The sequence below is a fragment of the Cynocephalus volans genome, chromosome 3 (assembly GCF_027409185.1).
Source record: "Cynocephalus volans isolate mCynVol1 chromosome 3, mCynVol1.pri, whole genome shotgun sequence".
Lineage (NCBI taxonomy): Eukaryota > Metazoa > Chordata > Mammalia > Dermoptera > Cynocephalidae > Cynocephalus > Cynocephalus volans.
The window spans coordinates 107,467,141-107,481,473 of NC_084462.1; the positions used below are offsets into that span (position 1 = coordinate 107,467,141).

The 14,333-nt window shown below is 39.6% G+C and overlaps 1 gene segment (V, D, J or C); it reads left to right on the top strand.

Moving 5' to 3' along the window:
* Positions 1 to 736: 736 nt before the first annotated feature.
* On the top strand, positions 737 to 1,414 carry LOC134372685 (T cell receptor alpha variable 8-4-like). The segment is given in 2 exon segments: positions 737 to 860; positions 990 to 1,414. Coding segments are annotated over 2 exon segments (471 nt in total).
* Positions 1,415 to 14,333: the final 12,919 nt, after the last annotated feature.

Below are 14,333 nucleotides of genomic sequence, written 5' to 3' on the forward strand. Positions count from 1 at the left end.
GGAAGTCTTCAACACTTTTTCTGCTTGACAAAGAAAATTATTCGTTTTATTAATTTGTATTAATGAATTAGTTGACAACATTTGGTCCAGGTTGATTTAAGTATCAGTCTCTTGTCTAATTTATTTCTTTCCTTTAGCACCAAATAAAGAAATAATCTCTTTCACATACTCTGATGAAGCTAAGGGACATAGGAAACTCAGATCGGCCTGCAGCAATTGATCTTCTCTGCCTAATGGAAGGCTTTAAAAAATAATATAGAGGGTCTCAATAGTATTACAAAGTCTAGAATATTGTTTTCTGTGACTCAATTCTCAGGGAAATAAATTACTCTTCTATTTTTACACAACTCACATTTCTCATGTATTTTTAGGATTAATACCATGTACTACAGAAGGTGACATTTTTGCAGATGTGGAAGGAAGAAACAGATTCTGTCAAAGTTTTGATATCACATCTGTGAAACCAGGAGGAAACAGCTCTGTTGGATCGTCGATCCCACCTCTGGCCTCCAGAGGGCGATGTTGCACACAGGAGACATCTGTTATTGTGGTGGATCATATTCACCCTCTGAGCCCCTCCTCCCTGCAGGTGGCTGATGCATCCTCACTGATGTCTGTGTAGATAGGGGCCTGTGATAAGCTAGAATGCACCCAGTCTCCTTAGGGGAGAGCCTCTTACTAACCACTTTTGACATTTGTCAAAGCGAGGGGCTTGTCCAGATCAGTCTCACTTCTCATCCTAGCTGTCCAGGCTCACTGATTTCAGCTAAGGTCCCACCTGCTCAAGGTCCTGCAGAGTTTCCACTGCTCCGCCATGCTCCTGCTGCTCATACCAGCGCTTGAGGTGATTTTTGCCCTGAGTGAGTAACATTCCACTCCCTTTCTTCCTCGCACAAAAAGTGACTGTGTTCTAATTGAATCTCAATAGAGACACCTTTCTTCATAGCCGTGTCGGTGTTGCTTTTACTTATACAGCATTGATGTTGCAGTTGAAACAGGAGCCCAATTAGTGACGCAGCCCGACCGCCACCTCACTGTCTCTGAAGAAGCCCCTCTGGAGCTGAGGTGCAACTACTCGTCTTCTGTTCCACCGTATCTTTTCTGGTACGTGCAACACCCCAACCAAGGACTCCAGCTTGTCCTGAAGTATGCATCAGGGAACACCCTGGTTAAAGGCATCAAAGGTTTCGAGGCTGAATATGTTAAGAGTGAAACCTCCTTCCACCTGAAGAAATCCTCAGCCCATTGGAGCGACGCAGCTGAGTACTACTGTGCTCTGAGTGACACAGTGCCTGGGACTGCAGGGGGAGCTCAACACAAACCTCCTGAGACACTGAGACTCTTTGTGACTCAAGAACTCCACCTGGGGAATTTTCAAGATCTATTTTTCCTGTGCCTCCTGCGAAGGCAATAGGGAGGGTAGGCTGAGCCCCGAGGAGTGCTTGTCTCCTGAATAGTTGCTTCATTGTCAATGCCGTGCCACATTCAGATACGCTTTGTCCCAGATGGAGGTCTTCTGATGAATATCCTCAGGAGGAACCCCTCCCCCAACTCTGAGTCCCACCTGCACACTCTGAAGAAAGTGCATCATTAAGTGTGAGAGCTCTGAAATAAAAAAGACAATAGCTTTTTGATAAAAACTCATTTCTAGCTTTCATTAGGACAATTATAAGTGTCTCATGTGTTGGATAACTGAAGCACTTGGGCATAATGTTAGCTGACAAGCTGTGCAGCATAGATTCTTAATTACTGTAGATTCTCACCTAGATGTGAGCTTAATTTCTAGTACATGAATTGTATCCCACTGTGTGATATTGACATATTTTAAAATAAATTAGACATTCTAATATCGAGATATTTTATCTTGTCAGCATTACACAAAAACAATGAACAAATGGAACATAATTCTTAACGCAATATTGAAAATCTAGAAGCCACCTAGTTGTAATCTTTTTTTGAAACAGGTATTCCAGTGATTTCCAAATTAAAAATTTGAGACAATTAACCCATAAAAGGATATCAAATACAATAAGATCAACTTCTAAAACTTCTAAGGGATTTTAGTTTGAGTTCACACAAATTTATGATATATAATTACGCACTTAACAAAAATTTCCAGTCTTTCTAAAAGCACACCAACAAAGTTCACAGGAAAATAGAATTGTACTACCAAAGTTCACAGTATCAGAGATTACATTAATTCTAATAGGGATATCTAAGACTAGGGAACTTTAAAAAAAATTTACTCTGCGGTAACTGTACCCAAACCCAACATGATTAAGATATTTTATATACATAATTATGACTCTGAATTTTTACTTGTGGCTTGATTCACATGGTACAATAAAAAAACAAAAAACTAGAAACAAAAACTGCCCCTAAAAATGTTATTAAATGTTTACATGTACAGAATTACAGGATTTAAGCCTTCCTTAATTCAACATTTCATAATTTATGGTGACAGAAATTATGAAGAAAATCATCTCACTTCTTAAAAATATTTGCAATTACCTACATCTACTTTTTAAAATGAGATAAGGTGAGATTCTTGTTTTATAAATGATCTCTAGAGCTATTAAAACATGCATTTTAAAATGGTTTTCAAAAACCTATCTATGAGTTGAACAAATGGTGGTAAAGGGTCTGTGTTCAAATATATTATTAAGACCTGGCTCCTTTCTCTTCTTTTGCATCAAAAACTCATGTTCTTATTTTTAGTTTCTTTGGCTGCTGACATTCTACAGTTTCTTTTTGGTATGTCACCTCTTCCAGTTTTAGTTTTGTCTCCCTTTTCATTTTTGTTTGTTGTTTTTCTGATAGAAGATTTTTCCCATCATTATGCTTTTTATGGCCCTTTCTTTCACTTAGATCCCCATTTTCCAGAGTAAGATCTATCTTAAATTTTTAAGTGTACAATTCAGTATTGTCAACTATAGGCACAATGTTATATCGCAGATCTCTGGAACTTATTATCTTGCATAACTGGAAGTTTGCACCCTTCATCATCTCCTCATTTCTTCCTCCACCAGACTGTGGCAACCACCATTCTATTCTCTGTTCCTATGAGTTTAACTATTTCTGATACTTCATGTAAGTGGAACCATGCAGTATTTGTCCTACTATGACTGTCTTATATTACTTAGCATAATGTCCCCAAGGTTCATCCACATTTTTGCACATGGCAGGATATCCATCTTGTTTAAGACTAAATATTCCATTGCAATTTTATACCATATTTTCTTTATTCATTCATTCATCAATGGATATTTAGGTTGTTTTCACATCTTAGCTAACGTGAATAATGCTACAACAAACACTGGAGGACAAATATCTCTTTGAAATCCTGAATTTGATGCTTTTTGATAAATATCCATTTTGGGATTGCTAGCTTTTATGGTAGTTTTATTGTTAATTTTTTAAGGACTCCCATACTTTTTTTTCTTTCATAATGGCCGTACCATTTTGCATTCCCACTATAAGTATACAAGAGTTCCAATTTCACGACATCCTCTCCAACACTTTTTGTTTTTGTTGTTGATAATAACCATCTTAACAGATATGAGGTGATATCTCATGATGATATTTCATTTTCCTGATGATGAGTGATTAGTGATGTTGAGCACCTGTTCATATACCTTTTTGCTATTTGTATGTCTTCTTTGGAGAAATGCCTAATCAAGTCTTTTGCCTGTTTTTTAATCATGTTCTTCTTATTATTTGCTATTGAATTGTGGAAATTCCCCTTATATTTTGGAGATTAAACCCTTATCAAACATCTGGTTTACAAATATTTTTATTCATTCCATAGGTTTCCTTTTTAGTCTGTAGGTTATTTCCTTCGCTGTGCAGAAACATCTTAGTCTGATGTAGTCCTGCTTGTCTACTTAAGATTTTGTTGCCTGTGCTCTTAGTGTTATGTTCAAGAAATGGTTATTGCCAAGACCAATGGCAAGAAGCTTTTCCCATATGTTTTCTTCTAGGAGTTTTATTATTTCAGGTCTATATTTAAGTCTTTAATTCATTTTGAGTTGATTTTTGTGTGTGTGGTGTTAGATAAAGGTTCAATTTCATTCTTGGCAAGTAGATATCCAATTTTCCCAGCACCATTTGTTGAAGAGACTATCCATTCCCCATTATGTATTCTTGATAACCTTTTCAATGATCAGCTGAATGTACATGTGTGGGTTTATTTTGGGGCTCTCTATTCTGTTCCAGGGGTTTAATATCTGTCTTTAGACAGTATCACACTGTTTAAATTACTGTAACTTTGTAATATATTTTAAAATCAGGCAGTGGGATATTTTCAGCTTTCATCTTTCTCAAGTTTGTTTTAGCAATTCCAGGCCCCTTGTGGTTCCATATACATTGTAGAATTTAAATTTTAAGGTTTTTTTTTTTTTTTTTTTTTTTCTGGAAATAACTCCATTGGGATTTTCATATGGATTGCTTCAGATCTATAGATTGATTTGGATAGTATGGAAATTTTAACAATATTAAATCTTCCAATTAATAAACATGGAATGTCTTTCCATTTATTCATGTCTTTAATTTCTTTCATCAATGTTTTGTAGTTATTGGTGTACATGTCTTTCACCTCATGAGCTAAATTTATTCCTAAATATTTTATTCTTTTTGTGGCTACTGTAAATGAGATTGTTTTCTTTATTTTTTGATAGTTTATTGTTAGTGTATAGAAGCACTACTAATTTTTGTATGTGGACTTTGCATTTTGCAATTTTACTGGATTCGTTTATTCATTCTAACTGTGTGTGTGTGTGTGTGTGTGTGTGTGTGTGTATGTTTGAAAAATAAGATCATGTCATCTACAAACAGAGATAATTTTACTTCTTTCTAATTTGGATGCCTTTTTTCTCTTCCTTACCTGTATGTTCCAGCCATGACTTCCAGTACAGTATATCTTGAATAGAAGTAGTGAGAGAAGATGCCCTTGTTTTGTTCTTGATCTTAGAGGAAAGCTTTCAGTTTTGGACCATTGAGTGTGATGTCAGTTGTGGACTTTTCATATATGGCCTTTATTATGTCGGGATAATTTCTTTCTATTCCGAACTTACTGAGACATTTTACCATGAAATGTGGAGTGGGTTCACTGTACAGTGTTTACCAACTTGTCTGAGTTTGGTGAGATAGCACACCCATACATACAACAAGTTACATGAAGAGGGTTTATTACTTTCAGATAAGCAGCAAGGAATAACAGAAGCCTCAGGTGAATGGAGTCTCATCTGCACATGATCCACTTGCACCACAGCTGAAGGACCCCTGAAAGCAGCATGCTCTGGATTTTATGCCCCAGGAGTGACATGCTGGGATAAATTGTCAAAGCACATCCTAGGGGGACCTGGAATAGAGCTAAGTTGTTCCAGCCAGTTCCTCCCTATCTTGGGATGTTAGATTTCCAGCACATTATACAGTTATTCTTAAGAACTGTAATCAAGAAAGGGGGTGAGGAACTGGTTTGTTGCAAGGCCACCCAGAGAACTGTCCCATGTAAACTGTTGTTAAATTTTGTCAGGTTTATTTTCTGCACATATTGAGATAACCAAGTGACTTTCATCCTTCATTTCACTATGTAGTGTGTAACATTAATTGATTTTCATATGTTGAACCATCCAGGCTTCTCAGGGATAATTCCCATGTGGTCATTGTGTATGATCCTGTTAATGAGCTATTGGATTTGGTTTGCTAGCATTTTGTTGAGGGTTTTTGTATCTATGTTTGTCAGGGATATTGGCCTGTAGTTTTCTCTTCTTGTAGCGTCTTTGTCTGGCTTTGCTATCAGGATATGTTGCCTTCATAAAATGAGTTTGGAAGTGTTCTCTCTTCAATATTTTGGAAGAATTTGAGAAGAATTAGTGTTAACTTTTTCTCAAATGTTTGGCAGAATTCACCAGTAAAGCCATTAGGTCTTGGGCTTTTCTTTTTGGGGAGGTTTGGGCTTACTTATTTAATTTCCTTACTAGTTATATCTCTGTTCAGACTTCCTATTTAGACTTCAGTCTTGATAGGATGCATGTCTCTATAAATTTATACCTTTTTTCTAGGTTATCCAATTTTTTTGTGTATAATTCTTCATAGTAGTCCCTTATGACTCTTTTTATTTCTGTGGTATCAGTTGTACTTTCTCCTCTTTTACTTCTCAGTTTGAGTCTTTTCTTTATTTCTTAGTTTAGCTAAAAGTTTGTCAGTTTAGCCTATGTTTTAAGAAAACCAACTCTGTTTATTTTTTCTATAGTTTTTATTCTTTATTTCATTTATTTTTGGTTTAATCTTTATTATTTCCTTCCTTCAGCTAAATTTGGGCTTTGTTTATTCTTATTTTTCTAGTTATTTGAGAAGTAAAGTTATGCTGTTTGAGATCTTCTTTTCTTATTGTGGGCATTTATTGCTATAAACTTTCCTCTTTGTACTGCTTTTACTGCATCCCATACGTTTTAATATGTTGTGCTTTGCTTCCATTTGTCTCAGGACATTTTCTAATTTCCTTTTGATATCAATTTGTTGTTCAAGAGTGTGCTGTTTAATTTTCATATATTTGTGAATTTTCCAGTTCTGTTTCTATTTATTTCTAGTTTTATTTCATTCTGGTTGGAAAAGATACTTGGCATGATTTCACTTTCTTAAATTTTTTAAGACCTGTTTTGTGACCTAAGATGTGATATACCCTGGAGACTGTTCTGTGTGTATTTAGAATGTGTATTCTGTATATACTGACCTCATATGGGAAGGAACCCTCACCATTCAATCTCTTCAGAGATTTTGGATCCTCTCAAACCTTTGTGTTAGTCCCAAAACACCATCTTCATTGTTAGTAGCCCCCAGGCACCTAGAGTATGCAGGTCCCATCATTTGATTTCCTGCTTGATTTCTTCTTGGACCCATATGTCATTAAGTAGAATGCTGTTTAATTTCCATGTGTTTGTATAGTTTCCAGAGTTTCGTTTGTTATTAATTTCTAGTTTTAATCCATTGTGGTCTGAGAAGATACATGGGATAATTCCAATTTTTTTGAATTTATTGAGACTTGATTTGTGACCTAATATGTGATCTATCCTGGAGAATGATCCATGTGCTGATGAGAAGAATGAATATTCTGAGGTTGTTGGGTGGAATGTTCTGTAGATATCTGCCAATTCCAATTGGTCTAGAGTCTTGTTTAGATCTTGTGTTTCTCTACTGATTCTTTGCCTAGATCTGTCTAATATTGACAGTGGGGTGTTCAGGTCCCCTGCTATTATGGTATTAGTGTCTATTTCCTTCTTTGGGTCTAATCGAGTTTGTTTTATAAATCTGGCTGCTCCAACATTGGGTGCGTACATATTTATGATTGTTATGTCTTCTTGATGGATCAGTCCTTTTATCATTAAGTAGTGTCCCTCATTGTCTCTTTTTATGGTTTTTAGTTTAAAGTCTATTTTGTCAGATATAAGAATAGCTACTCCAGCTCGTTTTTCTTTTCTGTTTGCATGGTAAATCTTTTTCCATCCTTTCACTCTTAGTCTGTGTGAATCTTTATGGGTGAGGTGGGTCTCTTGTAGGCAGCATATAGTTGGGTCCTCCTTTTTGATCCAGGCAGCCAGTCTGTGTCTTTTAATTGGGGAATTTAAGCCTTTTACATTAAGAGTTGTTATTGAAAGGTGTTATTTATCCCTAGCATTTTATTGGTTGTTTGGTTGTCTTAGGTGTCTTTTGTTCCTTGCTTTCTGATTTACTGTTTGGTTTCTGTGTTTGTTGGTTCCTTAGGTTGTAGATAGCGTTTTTGTTTGCTTGTTTTCTCTTCATGAATGCCATTTTTATTATACTAGTGGGTATTGATTTTTCTTGGGTTTTTATGGCAGTGGTAGTTATTTTTCAGGAACCAAACCCAGTACTCCCTTGAGGATTTCTTGTAAGGGTGGTCGTGTGGTAGTGAACTCCCGCAGTTTTTGTTTGTCTGAGAAATATACTATTTGCCCCTCATCTCGGAAGGATAGCCTTGCAGGGTAGAGTATTCTTGGCTGGCAATCTTTGTCTTTTAGTATTTTGAAAATATCATCCCATTCCTTTCTAGCTTTTAGGGTTTGTGATGAAAAGACTGATGTTAGCCTGATTGGGGCTCCCTTTTAGGTAATTTGACGCTTCTCTCTTGCAGCTTTTAAGATTCTCTCTTTGTCTCTGAGTTTTGCCAATTTGACTATGACATGTCTTGGAGAAGGCCTTTTTGGGTTGAATATGTTTGGAGATCGTTGAGCTTCCTGGATCTGAAGATCTGTGATTTTTCCTATACCTGGGAAGTTTTCTGCTACTATTTTGTTGAATATGTTTTCAATGGAATCTCCATTTTCCTCCCCTTCTGGAATACCCATGACTCGGATATTTGAGCGCTTAAGGTTGTCTGATATCTCTCTCAGATTTTCTTCAATGTCCTTGATTCTTTTTTCTTTCTTTTTGTCTGCTTGTGTTATTTCAAACAGCCCATCTTCAAGTTCAGAGGTTCTCTCTTCAACTTCGACAAGCCTGCTGGTTAAACTCTCCATTGTGTTTTTTATTTCAATGAATAACTTCTTCAGTTCAGCAAGTTCTGCTACATTTTTTTTCAGGACATTGATTTCCTTGTACATTTCTTCTTTCAGATCCTGTATACTTTTCCTCATTTCATCATGATGTCTAGCTGTGTTTTCTTGTATCTCATTCAGTTTCCTTAGAATTATCACTCAAAATTCCTTGTCAGTCATTTCAAGGGCTTCTTGTTCTATAGGATCTAGAGTTTGAGATTTATTAACTTTTGGTGGTGTACTTTCTTGATTTTTTGTATTTCTGGTATCTTTTTTTTGGTGTTTATTCATTGTGGCAGAGGGTTTCACAGTCCACTGATTTGAGACTAATGACTAACTAGGATGTTGCTGTGGTTGCCAATTTCGTATGGCTCCCTCCGTGACTGCTCAGTTGGCCTCTAGTGCCTTTTGTGTGTGGTTGCCTTGGGTCTTGGGCTTCTCCATGGAGCCACCTTTCTGGTCAGCTTGGACTCTGCTGGGCTGGTGGATCACGTACCACAGAGTGTGTGATCTCTGTTGAGCTTTCACTTCCTGTGCAGGACTTCTCCCTGTTCCGTGTGCTCTGGCCCAGGCTGTTGGATCGTGCAGTGGCGACCCCACCGGGTGTGTGGTTTCTGTCGAGTCTCCACCTCCCTGTCCGCAGGTCTCCCCACTCTGTGTGCACTGTGCTGGGCTGGGGCATGTCTTCTGCAACCCTCGTCTATCAGCTGGGCCTTCAAGACCCTGCTCGGCACCGCCTCGCCCAGGAAGTCTACCAGGTTTCTGGTAGGCACAGACGACCGGTCGCTCTGGGTGCCTTTGTAGCACTGTGTAGATCTTTATCGGGACTTGTTCACCTTTGTATCCCCCCGGCATAGACCAAATCTAGCGCCCACCTGCAGCCAGCTCTCCAGCAGGTTCCCGCGGACCTGGGAACTTTCCTACCACACTATTCCCAACCAGAAATTGGTTAGGCTTTTTTCCGAACTGGTGGCCGCAGAGATGGTATCTGCCTCCCAGTAACAGGAAGTTTACCCGGGGCCGGAGTCCAGGGTGTGGTGGAGTGACAGTCGGCCCACCCGTACTTCCTTGCCCTCCCGACACTGGCCAGGGACACCCCACGTCAGCAGCCCCGCCAGAGAACCGCGGAGGGAGTGGGAGGGGAGGCCCGCCCGCAGGCCCCGGAAAGCCCTGCTCCGGGGCAAGCAATTCAGAAGGCTCAGTGACGGCCGAGCCGGGCGGAGCTGCAAGCACCTGGGAAAATGGAGGCAGCCCCGGGGGCGGTGAGTGAACCGGTGATGCAGGCGGGAGCCGGGTGGGCGTCAGCCCCCCGAACAGGGCTTGGCCAGGGGTCACTCACAGGGCTGTGCCAGGTCGGGCACTCACTCTCTGCCTCTGGTTTGTCGCCTTCCCCGTTCTCAGCCGCTGCTGCCTCAGGCTGTTCAGTCGCGGCGCGGCTCGGGCGCTCCCAGGAATCTTCTTTAATGCCAGCCTGAAACCTCGAATCCTGAATCGGGCAGCTGGCTGCCTTCAGCGCAGCCCTGGCCTTCGGGATCCTGTCTGCATCCACAGCAGCCCTAGCGCCATGTTCCCTGTTTCGAGACTCGCTTTTGCAGCTAAGAAACAGTTCTTTTCCTGCTCCACACTTCAAAGCTGTTGCCTGTAAATGAGGCAGCCTCTCCTGCCGGGGGCAAAGTGGCGGTCAGCCCCCACTACCGGCCAGCAGCTGCAGTCCTCCTCCTCATTTTTATTATAACTAAACTTCCATAAGTATTTGTTTGTTTGGATTTTATACCATGTTCCCTTGAGCTCTATATGTGAACTTTTCTCCTAACATTCACGTTTACTTAGTATAGCATTACACTTTGTCTTATTATCTGTGGAGGAGATCCCTCTTCATTCTGTCTGAGAATTCGAAAGCCTCTTGAAGCCTGAGATTATCTGCAGTATCAGACTTGGCCTCTAGAAAGACATGCTGCACAAATTGAACTTGATAGAAAGCCAGAAAAGTGCCAGGCCCTTCTAAGAAGAGCTTTTTGCTTTATATGTTTGTTAAACTCACCCACCGCTCTGTTCCAGTGTCCATGCAGCTGAATTGTTTCCAGATAAGACCTCCAGAAAAGAACCTCTTGCTTTCACACAGCTTAGACATGAAGCCCACCCTCATCTCAGTGCTCGTGATGATATTCACATTCAGTGAGTAAAGTTTCTTTTTATTCTAAATTTCTATGGTCTTCTGATTTAGAGTCAGTTTAGTGAAATATTCTCCTCAGTCTGCAAAGCTCTCTCTGACACATAATTGGTGTTTCAGGAGGAACAAGAGCCCAGACAGTGACTCAGCCTAAGGACCACATCTCTGCCTCTGAAGGGGACCCAGTGCAGCCGAAGTGCAACTAGTCATATTCTGGGAGTCCTGTGCTCTTCCAGTACATCCAGTACCCAAAACAAGGCCTCCAGTTACTCCTGAAACACATCTCAGGAGAGAGCATCAAATGTTTCATGGCTGAAATTAACAAGGGTGAGGCATCCTTCCATTGGAAGAAATCAACAGCTCATGAAGAAGAGTCAGCCATGTGCTCTGAGTGGCAGAGTAACTACTGTTGCAGAGGAAACAGAGCACAAACCCTGTAGCACAAACATATTTTTCTGTCAGTTCTTTATATGGCCATAGTGGGACATTCTTTCTCTAGAGGTGAACATTGAGTCTACCTCTTAGATTCAATATCATTTCTAGTCCATTAGATTAACCTCCAAAATTTGTCCGAGAAAATTCTCATCACCTATAAGGCTTAAACTAATTTTTAAAATATTAAGTGTATTTACTTTATCTTGCAGTACCCGGAAAAATAGTTTTCAAATAAAAACTATGCAGCAATATAGAGCACAGCATAAATATTTCTTTTCTTGACCTAGAGGGACTCTCCAGACTTAAGTGATGCAGTCCCACCTCTCCAACTCCTCTGCCACCCTATACCTCCCCCACATGTGTTCATGTTCATCACCACATACCTACACACAGCTCCTTAAAAGTGCTACACCATTTCATGGCTTGTGGTTGCTGTGCTTTCTGCATCCAGTGTCTTTCCTCTTATGAATTTCATAGACTGCTACCATCTCAGCCAGGGTCTACCCAGGAGAAAAAACAAAACAGTAATTTGAACAAGGAAATTTAATATCAAGAATAATTAAATAATAACAGGGAATTAAATATTAGTATATAAAGACAACTCTAAAGAATATGGGAATTCCACATGTAGGGAGAAGTTCTCATCTCCAGGATCAAAGCAGAGTTTCTAAGGAAGAAACACTTTGAAATAAGGATACTTCTGCCACTCCAAGGCTATAATTCGAACCTTCTTTGGAGTGTGTTGCTGTAGCCTGCTGGATGCTGGAGAAGTTAGCTCAGGTGCCAGAGAAATAGTGTGCTAATGTGGAAAATATCTACCAGGGTCTTAACAAAATTTACAGGAAGCTGGCAAACGAGTGCTGCTGAACTTGCTTGGGGTGCTCATGAAACTTGGCGAGAAATTACCTGTGGGACTGTCACTGAACCTTGCTGGAGGTGAGTGTCACTGGGTCTTCCACAGGTCAGCCAAGCACTGCAGGACAAGAAGTGCTGAAATATACCAGAACCAGGAAGAGGAGTCTCTGACTCCTGCAGTATTCCTCTAGTACTCTCTACTAAAAAAAATTTAATATCATGTTAGCTGACAAAGAGGAAATATTTACAGAGTCCAGATCTGATATCACAAATATGGCAATGAAGGGTGGATTTGGAGCTGAGAAACAATAAATTGTTGACTGGCATATCCCATTTCCCTGGCTAGCATTCTTTCATATGCAACCCTCTACACATGTTTGAACTTCCAAACAATGAAATGACGCTATGTTTCCAGTTAAAAAACCAAAGATGTCCTTTGAATAAGTGAGGAAGTTCTCATCCTTTCCCCACAATGGCGAGACCCATAGTCCTAAAAGTCAGTTCTAAGAGTCTCTCTTATATTAATCACTTCTAAAATTCAGAGGAAGTTCCACTGTTTATGCTGTTATATGCAGACTAAATTGTAAATTTAATCTCCTACATTTTGTATATAAAATAATTATGATAAGGAGAGAGAGGAAAATGGCAGCGTATACAAAGGAATACATATATATAAGGAGCAAAGAGAAAATACAGAAAGCTACTACATTTATGATTCAAATTTGGTTATGAGGCTGCAATTCACATGGACAGCTTCCTTCTTTTATTACCCATTTTTTCTTTCCCCTGCTCTCAGCCATAACTTCAGTGGATTGGGATTATTTACCAGTTGGAATGATTCAAATCTTCATTCTCAGAGTATCTGAGTCTGCAATAATCCTGCCTTTTTCTTTGTTTCTGTAGCTTTCCATCAACCTTTACTATTAAGCATGGAAGCACTGAGAGCATCCCCAGAAATTCCCCTGGATTCCAGACATAGTCTTCTTTGCACCTGTTGTGGAGCAGCCACCCAATTCCCTGATGGTAATTGGTATCAGTCATTCCAATCAGTGGAACAACCTCTTTTTTCTACCTGTTGGTTCAGTGACTTATGAAGCCCAAAATGGCCACATGGCAGTTTCATAAGTGGAACCATTGCTGTGTCTCCTGGTGGAAGCATTTGTCCTTTTAAAGAATAAGACATCCAAAGCAACACAGCTCAAAGTTGCAAATACAGGAAGCAAAAATTCTGCTAGTGGGTTACTGGTAATAATAGTGAGAGGATCCATACCCAGGCCACTTCCTTGATGCCTGGACCCATGCATTCTGGCTATAGAGGAGACAACACTATATAATGGTCTCAGATATAAAGACTATTGCGCATCTTGTAAGATGGAACCCTGTCTTTTCAGCGTGTCTTCAAATTGGTTGCATAACTGAATCAATAAGCCAGTCCACATTTCAACAGGTCAGCACCTAGAAGGTAATAAAGTATGTAGGAAGATTATATAATTCTATAAATATGTGCCCACTGCCGTAATCATGTGCAACAGTTTATCAGAAGAAATGCTGTGGGGGAATATCTTGAAGGTAGATTAGGCATTCTTTGAGTTCATGGTGATGCTGGCAGAAGCATTATAAACAAGGAAGACAAAGCTATATGGATCTATATGCAAGTATATATGTCTATTCCAGTGAGAACAAATTTCTACCAAGTTCATAATGGAAGACGTTTAATGTACCCAACATGTCACCATATATCTGGTCAGTCTCTCTGGGGAATGACACCATGTAAGGAGCTCAGTACTAGACTCTGTGGTTGACAGAATAGGCACTCAGCAGTAACACCACCTAGGGCAGCCTTGATAAGTGGAATTCCATGCTTTTGAGCCTACACGTAACTTCCATTCCTACCAACAGGACCGCTTTGTTCATGCGACCATTAAGCAAACACAGAGGTGAGTGGGAAAAAACGCTGACATTTCCATAAAGTGCATCATTTTGTCCATTATAAGAGCTTCCACTGCAGTGGTTTTCCCTTGTCAATATTCACATGGAGCATAATTACCTTTTTTTTTTTTTTTTTTTTTTTTTTTGTGGTTGGCCAGTACTGGAATCTGAACCTGTGACCTTTGTGTTTTAAGGCTGTGCTCTAACCAACTAAGCTGAGCATAATTATCTTGGTTGCTTATGCTCTTCCTAAGAGGTCCATGTAGATGCCTTTCCCCTAGTTTTCCTTGTTCTCAGTCTTCCAATTTTGTTTCTTCCAAGTCTCTCACCATCCAGCCAAACCATTAGCAATTGCTCATGAACCAATTTAGATCAGCACTTCTGGCCATCTT